The following is a 13,125-nucleotide window of genomic DNA, read 5'->3' on the forward strand; positions in this document are numbered from 1 at the left end:
AGGCACTGAAGGCATTTTGGCAACATCAGTTTATTTTATTTTATTTTTATGACTTTACCCAGTTGTTTATGATGTCCATTTTCATCTGTACTTCTTAACTGGTCCTAAGTAACAAGTTCCAGGGTGCCTGTTTTGCCTCTCTAGGTCTAAGTAGCCAATTTTAGGTGCAGGCCCAGTGATTTTCCACTGAACTGAAATGCTCTTCACTATAAAGTTTTTTTTACTAGAGGCTGCAGAGTCTTCAGAAGCATCACCCATCAGGGAAGGGTGTTTAAATTCTTTGGCTTGGATCCAAGTGTTCCATGTGTGTAGCAGTGGGCTCCTATAAACCATCTCCCCAGACTAAATAGCCAGATGGAGTAGTCAGGGCTGTGTGTACACAGTCATGCAGGTCCCAAGCATGTACTCAGATGTCCTGCTTAATTCAGAAGGCCCCACCTTCTATTGCATATGTGTAGGACCATAGCCATAGGAAGCTTGCAGTTACATGTTGGGAGGTGACTGAGAGAACAGCTTTCAGTCTCCCCCTCCCATTTCTCATGACCTCCCCACCCCACTTTCTGCAAGAGCACACACATACACACACACGACATTGTTGCCAACAATCAGAATCACCCTACAGTCCCATAATTAGGAAAGAAGGATATGTACCAGGGGACCAAGAAATAAATCAAGAGGTTATGAGGATGGCAGAGAAGGAGGCCAAACATTCCCCGCCTTATAAAGAACAAGTATACTTCAGAAATGGGAGGGAAAGTACATTTCATTCATTTGTACGCTGCAAGAAATTACATTCATTTTGCAACACCGGAAAATTTCCACCAGCCGCCATTTTACAACTTTCTCATGCTATTGCAGCAGGCTGAATGATATAATAATAAAAATTGTTATCATTAAGTGAACAAAAACACAAAACACCCTTCCCTGTTTGCTAACATAGAAATGAGAGAGCCAACGCCTGGATCAGATCCCCAGACTCTCATCAAAATAAGCACCCTCCTTTGTTAATAACTGTAAACAGAGCTCCTGCCCTTTGTCTCCTTCGCTAAGGCGTACTTCACGTATTTCATTAGCCAGTGATTTCAAGATGCGCTTCTATGACGGAGGCTGCGATCCTCTACACACTTACCTGGGTGTAAGAATCAGTGAACTCAAGGGGGCTTACTTCTGAGTATACACTTTTAGGCTTATCCACTGGCCGCCTTGCAAAGTATTGAAAGCTGACATAAGTAATGGAGTGGGCCCTGTATTCTTCTTGGGGGGGAAAGTGAGAGGTTTTATTCCTGTCATCCTTTCGTGGCCTGCTTCCAGCTCTGATTCTGGACTGGGTGGTTGAAGGCTTATGGTAAGAAACACCTTGCCTGATGGTGGCCACCACAACGGGTGAGTCAAGAAAACCAGCTCAATGGATTGAAAGAGCCGCCTGGTTAATGCTACTCTATGCTATTTGTATCACCTCTTAAAGGTGCCTGACAGCGTTTGGATCTGGTGTCAACTTTGGCTCCCTTCAGTGGGAATGCAGAGCCTTTGGGGAGTTTCTCTCCTGAGAACTGTTGGCTCAGAAGCCTTCCTTCTTATAACACTGCTTCCCAAGTTCTTTATGCCAAGTCAGATTACTGGTCCATCTAGTCCATATTGCCTATTCTGACTGGCAGCAACTCTCAGGTAAGGATCTTTTCCATTCTGACTACCTTTACCTGGAAACTGGGATTGAATCTGGGCCCTTCTGCATCCATGTGCTTTTCGACTGACACAATAGCCCTCCCATGCCTCAGAATTCCTTTAGCAGCACTAAGGCCAGATCAGAAAAGTGCTGGCATTAACTACAGTACCAGAAACTCGGTCACTTCGATTATTTCCACCCCCTCTGCCAATTCCCTAAAATCCACACAGAATTTGCTTCATAACTTACATAATAAATGCAAAAGAGAGAGAAAATCACTTAAAAATAATAATAAAGCGGGTGAGAGGTTTTCACCAACACACACATATGAGATATTTACTGTGATCACTAGTTAGCAGTTTGTCACTCCCACTTATCATCACTCTGTCATACACTAGTGACAGATTTTCCAACTGATACCATACCGAAATTTTGTGGAAAGCCTCAATTAGATACAGCGTTATTACAAGCTAGCTGTGTTTCTCCAAGATAAAACCATTTCACCGCTGCAGACAGAGCTGCATTATATGTGAGGAATGACAAATAAAGGTTTGCCAAGACGGAGGGTTGGGTGGGATCCAATTGTTGGTTGCCCAAATGATGATTTCAAGAACTGAACACGTTAGCAAACAAACATCACTGTCGCCAAGCCATGCTGCAGAAGCGGAACCCACGCCTTTGAGCTAGGCCTCCACAGCTCGCAACCCACTGGCTGTGACGCAGCCCACCGGCTGTGAACAGTCTCCTAGTTTTGTCATCTATCGGGTACTTCAAAAATGGGTGTGTGCATGTGTCTGTGGGAAACACCTGGCTGACCACCAGACACAGCCGGTGGGGCTGCATTCGGCTGGGCGGCCCACACATTGCAGAGATCTGTGTGATGTTCTCTCAAGGCAACAACCAGAAGTTCACTGGTTTTTCCTGAGCGTCACTACTGCGATGAGCCACTGTTTTTGCACTACATGCTACATTCACATACACAGTACAAACCGCCGTTTCCACGCAGGGAAGTATAAAACGCTTCTTGATTAGAATCAAGACATTTTACACGCCCTTTGTCTCAATTCAAACCATCTTTTCTTTTTTAAAACAAAAACCCATAAAACAACCATTACGTGCACCTGCTATCTATTTAGCCTCTAGTTTCTCCAGCCTGGAGCAACTTCCGTTTCGCTGCAACTACTAGCACTGCTTCATCACAACCAGTGGAGGGCACCAGCTTCCTTTTCAGCTTCTCAAGAAGCTAAATTGCTTTTTTTTAAAAGAAAAAAAAATCCCTTGGTTTCCAAAGGCTTGCAATTTTAAGGCCGTTTCCAATCTGTTGTTTTCTAAACTGACAAAGAACTCATAAAAGCAGGCAAAATTACCTTCTATTGAAAAAAAAATTTTTTTTGAAAGGAACCGAGCCCAAGGAGGTATCCGTTCAATTCTCTCCCAAGCCGTGTCAGCAGCTGCTTATCTGATTCAGCAGTTTCAACACGGAAATGATGGCAGCCATGTGGGCAGGGACTGAACACATCATGGAGGAGGGTATGTAAAAAAGATGATGGTCATCGAGCAGAGAAAATGACACAGCAGAGTCATTTTCTGGAGAGAGAGAAAGTTCTCTTAGCAACACAGGAGCTGATAAGTAGCTCCTTTGTGACTGGGTGAACATCTAGAATGGACCTCAACCACAGAAGTTTGTATCCATATTTTTGCCCGAGTTCTCTAAAGTTTTGCATTTAGGAATCAAAATGCAAGTTTGTGGTCCGGTCTGCCTCTTCCAGCTCAGACCAAAACAGTTGTGGGCATGCAAAATCTGGTTCCTCCAAAACCTGGCAGATGAAAGGACGTTTGGATCTGGGCCTGCGCCTTCAAACTTCCATTGCCTTTCTTCTATCCTATGGCTTCTTCTCACCTATAGCTTTTTCTACTGAAATCTTAAATTATGGGTCACTCGGATTCCCACCGTATCTCCGCCATTTCCACCATGGCCTAATATATACGAGGTAGCAAGTCTTGCTACCTCCCTGAGGGAGTGGGGTGGGGCAAGACCCTTAGTCAGTGCTTAGTGGCATACACAGAAACGTCTTGGCTAGCATTAAAGCTGACCTCTTTTTGTGTGTGGGGGGGTGAGGAGTACCCCCCTTTATTCCTAAGGCAGGCCAGTTCAATCTCTTCAAGTGTCACAAAACAACGAGGCCACCTATGGGAGAAAATCAAAGCACATGGAACCTCTGGAACCTTCCTTGCACCCGAATGCCACTCAGCATGAGAGTTCTAGGTCTAGTCAACAATAGAGAGGCCTAGAACAAAAGGAAGGAGCTACTTCTCCCCTCCCTGCCCCACCCCAGTCTTTCTGGCCTATCCGAATGCTACGTAGCGATGAGTGTTGCCTCCGTGGAGATAGGGAACGGGTGGGGAGAGTCACCATTCAGCACTCGGTACAGCAGCTCTTCCTTCTCCCGGTGAGCTTGTGCTCGCAGCTGCGACTCCTTCTCCAGGGACTCGCGGAGAGTGAGGAGCTCGTCAGACAGTTGCCTGCAGGGCAGAAGCACAGAGTCAAATGACTTTGGAGTCCTAGAACCGGTGGAGAGACAGAGGCTGGTGGGGCCAACTTGGACATGTAGCAGGCAACTGCATTTCCCCTCGCCTTCGTCCCCAACTGTTTGCCGCTATGAAGACAGGAGGGAAGACTCCCTCTACTGAGATCAAAATGACAACCACAACACCCCCAATGGGGAGGGGAACGTCCATATTGGTGCCAAGCTTTGTGGTGGAACCAAGCTCCATTCAGGCCCCAGGGGGGAGGTGAAGAGATATGCCTCCCCTTCCATAGACCCCCTGCTTCCCATAGGCTGTCTTCACAATTGGAATCAGGCTCCCTTGCCCCTGTAAGTAAAAATGAACACACAGCAGGCAGCTACACATCTTAAGTGAGTGGCCCTCAGTTTTCATCATGAGCACTTTCTCACCTCTGTCAAATGAAGTGGGAAGATGTAATACTGTGGGGAAATGTAATGGTATTGAAATTGGGTATGGGGAACATGAAACGCACACACTACAAATGTTCAGAAAAATGCTTTTATAAACCACCAAAGACTCCCTTAATTGAGCCCTTCCTTCCTTCCTTCCTTCCTTCCTTCCTTCCTTCCTTCCTTCCTTCCTTTCTTTTTATAGCAACCTTTCCAATCACAATAGCACACTGACACAGGAAGTTGAGCAGGAAGCACATCAGAGAAGAGGTCCTCTCTAGCACACAGATTTGCTACTATGGTAGCTGGTTTGGCACTGCCACAGCTATGCTGTCTGTGCTGATCCTATCACCATTGTTGTAATTATTATTTTGATTTATAGGGTTTCTTACCCACCCTTCTCTAGAAGGCCCAATGGTGGGTTACAACAATATAAAAACACAATTATTAGCGTCACTTAGAACAATGTACAGTCTCTGGTGGGCTGCATCTGGTTATGCAGGACAAGCACACTGAATCTAGGTCTTGACCCATAGGCTTTCCCTGGGCCCTCTTTAGGTGCACCATCCCAAGGGCCCTTCACCAAAGTGAAGTGGGAAATAGATGCTTACTGCAGCTGAAGGTCTCACCTTGTCACTGCCATGTGGTTCTGCATCCGAACTTGGAGATCTTCATTCTCCTGTTGAAGGGTTTTAACTTTCTCCTCGAGCAACAAATTTCTCTCCATCTGTAAGCAGGCCAAGGGTGCGATCAAACCCCAAATGCAATTGCAACACAGTTCACCCCAGCTACAGGTATTCCACGCATGCAATAACATCAAGTAATCTCCCAATTAGGTATTTTAAAACTTTGTGGGAACATGTCTGCATGGAACCCCCTTCTTATTAAATATGTTGGAGGTTATGTCACTCGGGAAAGTCTGCAAGAGGCACCAAACATGGTGTCTGCCCTGTCTCTGACTGCTGTGGCAATGTAGGCTTGTATGTAGTCTCTGCCAGTTCAGGCTCATGTATCTCTTTTAGTTCAGAGCTATCTACCCATATGATCCCTCTACCAAGAAGAACTTCAGTAGTACAGCAGAACCCCGGTTTGTTTTTTAAGAGAGTTGCAGTTGCCCACCTCACTTCGCAAGCAACTGAGCTGCAGTGGTGGCCATTTTGGGCCAGTAAGCATTTTCTGAACATGGAATTGCTTCCGTCAAACACAGCCATGCTCCATTCACCTAGATGTTTCTTCCCACAGACCTTAAAGGATTAATACACCTATAATCAAGTTTTGTCTTTAGAATACTCTTGGGTCCACTCCAGACATCCTTCATCCATGATGATTTGTGCTCATGATGCTATCAGGAGAGTTTAATCCTTCCCCTTCTGCTGTGGTCCCAACAAAAATTCCCCACCTGAAGTGGCTAGTTGCACTGGAAGGGATGTTTCCACACTGGTGTTGATGGGAGTTTCCCTCCCAGGATAACAGCTTCCAAGAAAGTGGCCAATATTGTTGGGATAGTAATAGGATGGGGAAGCATATGAAATGAACCCCAAGTCTTCTCATGCATTATGCTCCTAATCCCAATTAAAAGAACATTCTCCACAGCTGCTATCCACATTTGAACTCACAATTGTGAATTTCAATCAAGACACTTAGCACTGTGTGTAATTTGGCCCTGGTCTTGGATGTTGGTCTTGCTGAGGGGGGGGCAGTTTAAAGGCCAGGATGCAGGACTTGGAATGTGTTGTCTTCTGCAGAAAGCCACAGAAGTCTGGTGATCGAGGTTCTGAAGAGTTTGTGGCCCTTCAGATGTTATTGGGACTCCAACTCCCATCAGCCCCAGCTGGTATAGCCAATGGTCCAGGATGATGAGCTATGTCATCCCCAGACAACTGGAGGGTTGTCTGGGTTCTCCATCCCTGGGTTCTCCATCCCTGCTCAAGAGAAAGTGTTTGTGGTACTCAGAAATTAGCTAGTTTTGAACGGCAGACCACAAGGTCCTCTCTGCAAGACCCCACCAAGTCTTAGGAATAGCTATGAAAATGAGTACATCGAACCCACCACTGTTTCCAGGTTGAGCAGCTTTTTGTCCAAGTTGTGAATGCGTTCATTCTTCATCTCAATGACAAAATGTAAACTCTCTAGTTCCTGTTCCCAGAACTGGCTGGGACTCCCATAATCCTAGAAAACAACAGGGGAAATGTCAAAATGCACCCTTAACTAGAAAGCTGGCAAAGCAGATCTTCACGGAGAACCACATTAACAACAACAATTTATACCCCGCCCATCTGACTGGGTTTCCCCAGCCACTCTGGGTAACTTCCAGCAAAATATAATAATTCATCAAATATTAAAAGCTTCCCTAAACAGGGCTGCCTTCAGATGTCTTCTAAAAGTCAGATAGTTATTTATTTCTTTGACATCTGGTAGGAGGGCATTCCACAGGGTGGGCGCCACTACCAAGACTACATCCAGGGACTCACTGTCTCCCCAGTCATGTGAGAGACTAGGCCTACAATTCTAGATCCTATGGTTGGGAATAAACTCCATGGAACTCACTGGGACGTCTTTCTACACATGATTAGAATAGCATTACAAGGGCTAATTTGGTTATGCAAATACATTATTCAATGACTCAGAGAATAGTGAGTGCACCCCCTCCACTGGGAAGCACTGCATTGAACAATGTTCTCCTTGTGGTGCTTTGTTCTATTACAACTGCTTTCACACATTCCAGTCATCAATCCATGTTGCATTCATTGGGTGAGAGATCAAGTATTGCTTTCACTTGTAGAGGTGTCAAGTGGACTTTATTTGTGCTTATGGTACGACAATGCCAAATGGATGCTTAGAACAGAAGTAGGAGTAAGCACTTTCCTCTTTCCCATTTTTCTGTTCAATAAGCATTGTTCTTTGGATCCATACATTGGCCTGGTTTGCACACCACACTAAGGACCCATCCACACTTCCATTTGCCCTGCTGCTTCCTCTTGGAAAATCCACTGTTTACTGCCAAATCAGAGCAAGCATCTATCAGATTTAGAGCTAATGAGTGCGTTTTCCATGGGATGGTGGAGCAAAGGCAAAACCACTTGGACCAGTTCCTAGAAAGCATGGGAAAAGCAGAAAACTGCTTGGACCTCTACTTTCCAAGCATAGGACAAGCATAAGTGTGGACAAGTCCTAAGTTGAACCACAACTTAGCTGGGATGCACAAGCAGGGATTATCATGGTTGCTCTGCTCCTCCCTGGTTTGTTTTGCTACTATGCCGAGCTAAATATGGCTTGGCTTAGCAGGTTTCCTGAAACCAGGGTCATGGTTTAGCTCCCCTTGACAAACCACGAGCCAAAAACCATAGTACAGGCTTTGGTTCCAGCTTAGGGTTAGTCTAGAGAGAGCTAAATAAGCCCTGGTTCAGAGGACACACTAAGCCAAGCCATGGCTGAGCTCAAGAGTGATCAAGGAGGAGCAAAGCAGCCACGATCTCCTCTCTAGGAGCTCACACACTCGCACGTTTATGTTAAATCATGGTTTGGCTTAGCATTGCATGTGAACTATGCCACCCATCATTGTCTTTGTTTTCCCAGCAGTGAGAGAAGGAGGTAACATGTGTATCTTGATTAATAAACAGGTGGAGAAATCCCATCTAACTGATCGTGGCTGGTTTTGTTTTTTGGCACCTGGATATGTTTCTTATAATCTCTGCTCAGGATTGACTCTTCCACCCGTTTCATTTTCTCTTGGAAGGACTTCATCTGGGAACTCAATCTGTCTACAGTCTCCTGGAGAAGAAATATGAGGCAGAATAAACTGGTGCTCCAGCAAGCATACTGACCCCACCACCCTAAGCACATGTGCATTATTCTGTATGCATTAATAACATTAATTATGTTCCAACATATAGTGGGTAGCTATTAAATTATGTTCCATAATTATGTTAATTATGTTCCAACATTTAGTGGGTAGGTATTAAATCCAGCAGGTCCAACATTTAGTGGGTAGGTATTAAATCCAGCAGGTCCCAGCCAGGATGACCCGGAATTATAAGTCCACAAAATCTGGAGGGAACCATGTTGGCTGCCTCTGACTTGGAGCATATACAGAGTGGCAGCACCTGCAAAGATGACTGGGACTTTTGGTAGGATTCGGTCAGGAGCGCTTTCTCTTCATCATGTGCTTTCTGGAGTTCTGCAAGAGAAACAACAGACTGTGGTCAGAAGAAACCAGTGAGAGACACAAGCCCTGCTGCGATCTAGCCAGGGGTTCTCTTCAATACACAGCTGAGTACTAACACATCACACTGTTTGTCTCAAGGGTATATTCAGAGAAAAAGGAGGACAGAACGTGAATGGAACTCAGTCTTGAAATCTTTGTGGTCATGTCTCTCTTCCTTCACTTACACGTAATTCTAAGCCAAACCAAATGAGCAAATCCTGCACGATCTCTCCCAGACAAACTACAAGTGGCAAAACCACAATTTCAACATGTGGTCTGCCTGGAGAGAGCTAAACCAGATGATGGGACACTAAGCCAGGCCATGCCTTAGAGCAGTACAGCAGCAAAAGGACTAGGAAGGATTTTCACATTCTCCCTCTCCCTCTCCCTCCTTCTGACAGAGATGCTCAGCGTTTAGACAGAGAGGAAGTGAAAAATTAAATAAGCAACATGGAGAGCCTAAAATGAATATGGAGTACCCAGCAGAGGATTGAAGCTTAACAATGGCATTGCTGAAAGGCAGGATGGGAAAAGTAGAGTCTCATGGGCACACAGTATTTTAGCAGTGACATTGCCTTTTCTTGCAATGCATCTATGACCAAATTATTTCCAGAAGCCACAAATTCATTAATGACACTAACATTTAGTAGCTGGGAGCCGAGCACTTGGCGTGCCATTATTTCTGTAATCCCTCCTCTGGTCATTTGCTTTCCTCTAGACACGTGCTGTCTTTATTCCTTTTGACAATCTACTTCCCGATTTGAAGATGCTTCCCATCATACTGTAGGGAGGGCACTTTCTTTCCCCATCCATGTTGCTGCTACTACAGCAGCGTAGCGTGGGTTGCTGGTGCCCAGGGCAGGCAGGGCAAATGAGAGGGTGAACGGAGCCCGAATCCAACAGGCTCCTTGCCTGCTGCCTCCAACCGCCTGCCCACTAGACCAACCTGCCTGCTGCCACACCTCAGCTGCCAGAGCTCCATGCCAGTCATGGGGGCGCCTAGTTGCACCCCCTCAAAAATGGTCCCCCTGCCCCCCCACGCTACACTTTTGCCACTTTTGAAAAGGGGAAGCAGATTGTGGCGAGTGGGGCACAGCAAGGGAGCCATGAGGAGGCAACAGCAGTTCTGGGAATGCCCATGAACAAGTCATTTCATACCTGGCCCAGTAGTGCTACAATGCCAACATAAAGCTCACCAAGGGAGGGAGCAGAAGTAACTTCACCAATATTTGCTGTAGAAATGAGTTTCCAAACAGCACGCAGATTAGGCCTCCATCACCAGGGTTGAGGGTCAGGTGCGGCCTACTCAACACTGTAGTGAGATTTGCATACCATAGCGCAGGGGTGGGGAAACCGCAGTTCTCCATAGGATGTTAGGTACTGTAGGAACTCCCATTGTTCCTGACTGTCCAACGACATCTGGAGGACCACAGGTTTCCCAAGTGCTTTGATGCAAACGGAACAAAGCTTACATGTTTTGCAAGCAGGTTTTTTTAGCTCTCACCTCGGAGTCTCTCTTCCTGTTCTTTTTTCAGCAAGTCATGCTGCTCAGAGAGTTGTTGCTTGCATTGTAAATCCTTCTCCTTTTCTATCTGTGGGTGGGGGGAAGGCACAGGCAATATTGCAATATTATTAACAAATAATACTTTACTGCCAGCATTCTGCATGATACTTCACATCTCACACAGAGGGGTTTACAGTGGTGCCTCGCAAGACGAAATTAATTGGTTCCGCAAGTTTTTTCTTCTTGCGAGTTTTTCGTCTTGCGAAGCACGGTTTCCCATAGGAATGCATTGAAAATCAATTAATGCGTTCCTAGAGAAACCGCTTGCCATGCTGGCGGTGTGGAGAAGGGCTTTTCTCCCCACCGCAAGCCTTCAGGACAGGTACGGGAACAGAGGGGAAGGCGCGCAGCGCTTTCCCTCTGTTCCCGGGGCTTACGTGGGAGGAGGGTTTTTCCTCCGCACCGCCAACATTCAGAACAGCATTCTGAATGTTGGCGGTGGGAAGGAAAACCATCCTCCCACCCCAAGTCTTCAGGAAAGCCATCCGAAGCTGGGCGGCGGGAGGAGGTGTCCCCCCCCGCCCGGCATCGGAGCTTCGTTCCGATGCCGGGCGGGGGGAGGAGGCAGTCCCCCCCCGCCCGGCATCGGAGCTTCGTTCCGATGCCGGGCGGGGGGAGGAGGCGTTCCCCCCCCGCCCGGCATCGGAGCTTCGTTCCGATGCCGGGCGGGGGGAGGAGGCGCCCCCCCCGCCCGGCATCGGAGCTTCGTTCCGATGCCGGGCGGGGGGAGGAGGTCCGAGGACAGTGGGGAAGACGCGCTGCGCTTCCCCGCTGTCCCGGAGATTTCCCTATGGGCTGTCGTCTTGCGAAGCAAGCCCATAGGGAAATTCGTTTTGCGAAGCGCCTCCAAAACGGAAAACCCTTTCGTCTAGCGGGTTTTCCGTCTTGCGAGGCGTTCGTCTTGCGGGGTACCACTGTACATCATTTTAAGGCTGGAGACAGGCAGCAGTGTTCAAGGGGCCTGATTGAGAAACGCTAGCAAGAAGCATTGTTTACTGACTGTGGTGTCCGCACAGGGAAGTCACCCCCTTATTGCTTCTAGTCAAAGAGGGTTGGCAGGTCTTTGGAGCATGACAATAGTGGCAAAACCCCGTTTGACGTCAGACTATTGCAGGGCGTGTCTACACCTCATGGGAAGAAACAGAGTAGTGTAGTGAGTGGACCATCAGTCTTGGAATGAGAAGTCAAATCTCTGTTCAGCCAGTGACCTTGGGTCAATCACTATCTCCCAGTCTATGGGATGGTTGTAGAGTGTGAATATCAAGATGGAGGTGGGGGCACTCATGACTGCAATTTTGAATGCCTCAGAAAAAGATGGAGTTAAAACTAATAATTTGATCATGATGATGGTGGTGATGGTGTCACCTTCATTCCCCGCCCCCCCCGCCCCATTTTTTCCCTTTCCTCCATATCAAACTGGAGAACTGGAATATAGGAATAGGGCAGAAAAAGAAAGGACCTGGATGTCAAGGATGTGATCATATGGCTAGAGTTGAGTGTACACATGCAGCCTTATCTTATATATGTTTACTTATTCCAGTGATATTTATTCCCAAGTAAGTGTGCAGAGGATGGCATCCCTGTGGTACAATCCTACACATGTCTGCTCAGAAGTAACCACCAATGAGTTCTAGGGGATTTATTCCCATGTTAAGTGTGGAGTGAGGGAATATTCACTGTACGTCACTTTAAATTGTCATAATATGCACATATATTATGGCAAGGACCATAAGAATGAGCATTCAGTGAAAGGAATAGATGCTCTCCTACATCTGCATACCACTGTTGAACATTGGAAATGGTGGCAAACTGTGTTTCAGGGAAGCTTGTCTACCTTGCCAGTTTTCTTCTTGACAAGGCCGCAATGGTCTTCCAATGCATCATCTCAGTGTTCTCTAAAGCACAGTTTGAATTCCACTGGCCTGTAGGTGATTTGGGAGGAGGTTCTAGCACATGATTCCTCCCCCTTTTCTAAGTGGTGCATTCCATTCTATAGGCACTGAACTATGTAGATTCTAAAACTATTGCCTTGTTTCTTTAAACAGGTTCTGAATTCTTGGATGGAGATCACCACATCCATGCTGCTGACTTGCTGCCAGAAATCTGTCAGGGTAAAAATCTGTGCAGTCCAATCTTCCATACACATTGGCTGCCGGCTGTATACATTGCTGTTCATTCTTCAAGCAAGTAAGCAGGATCAAGTCAAATCTCCAGGAAGAATCTAGCACCTTCTGAGGACTTGCTGACCTATTTGTGACATACTTGGCTATGTGAGTGCCTGTTTGTTAGTGCAGGTGTAAAACTACACCTGATCCTAGCAACATTCACTCAACAGAAAGTCCCACTGTGTTCATTGTGGCAGACTCCCAAGAACATGTGCATATGATAAAAGTCCTCTTGCTAGGAATGGACAAATCAGTCTAATTCTGGTTCAAGTTGCTTCCACATGTGTTCATTATTAAATCTGTTCCACCCATTTTCTGCATTAATGAAATTCTTATTAAAATATGTACTTCCACTATTACAGGGTGGTCCAAGGGCTGCCTTTTAAAAAACCATTTCCCTTCTTGTTTTACAGGTACAGTCGAACCTCAGTTGTTGAACGCAATCCATTCAGCTTCCAAAATATTTGACAACTGAGGTGTGGCTTCCGATTGGTTGCAGGAGCCTCTTGCACTTAAGCAGAAGCTGTGTTGGACGTTTGGCTTCTGAAAAATGTTCGAAAACCAGAGCATTT

The 13,125-nt window shown here is 46.4% G+C and overlaps 1 protein-coding gene across 2 annotated transcripts in view; it reads right to left on the reverse strand.

Moving 5' to 3' along the window:
- Positions 1 to 14: 14 nt before the first annotated feature.
- The window catches only part of CCDC69 (coiled-coil domain containing 69), a 36,092-nt gene continuing 22,981 nt past the window's right edge, over positions 15 to 13,125 (reverse strand). For both annotated transcript variants that reach the window (XM_083488508.1, XM_083488507.1), the window contains exons 4-9: positions 10,329 to 10,416; positions 8,724 to 8,797; positions 8,290 to 8,391; positions 6,670 to 6,789; positions 5,250 to 5,347; positions 15 to 4,186 (exon numbers count right to left, since the gene is read on the reverse strand). In XM_083488508.1, the coding sequence (XP_083344634.1) occupies positions 4,021 to 4,186; positions 5,250 to 5,347; positions 6,670 to 6,789; positions 8,290 to 8,391; positions 8,724 to 8,797; positions 10,329 to 10,416 (648 nt within the window). In that variant the 3' untranslated portion in view covers positions 15 to 4,020. The remainder of the gene's footprint in view (positions 4,187 to 5,249; positions 5,348 to 6,669; positions 6,790 to 8,289; positions 8,392 to 8,723; positions 8,798 to 10,328; positions 10,417 to 13,125) is intronic.

This window comes from Podarcis liolepis (genome assembly GCF_965112155.1).
Source record: "Podarcis liolepis genome assembly, chromosome: 2".
In the NCBI taxonomy this organism is placed as follows: Eukaryota; Metazoa; Chordata; class Lepidosauria; order Squamata; family Lacertidae; genus Podarcis; species Podarcis liolepis.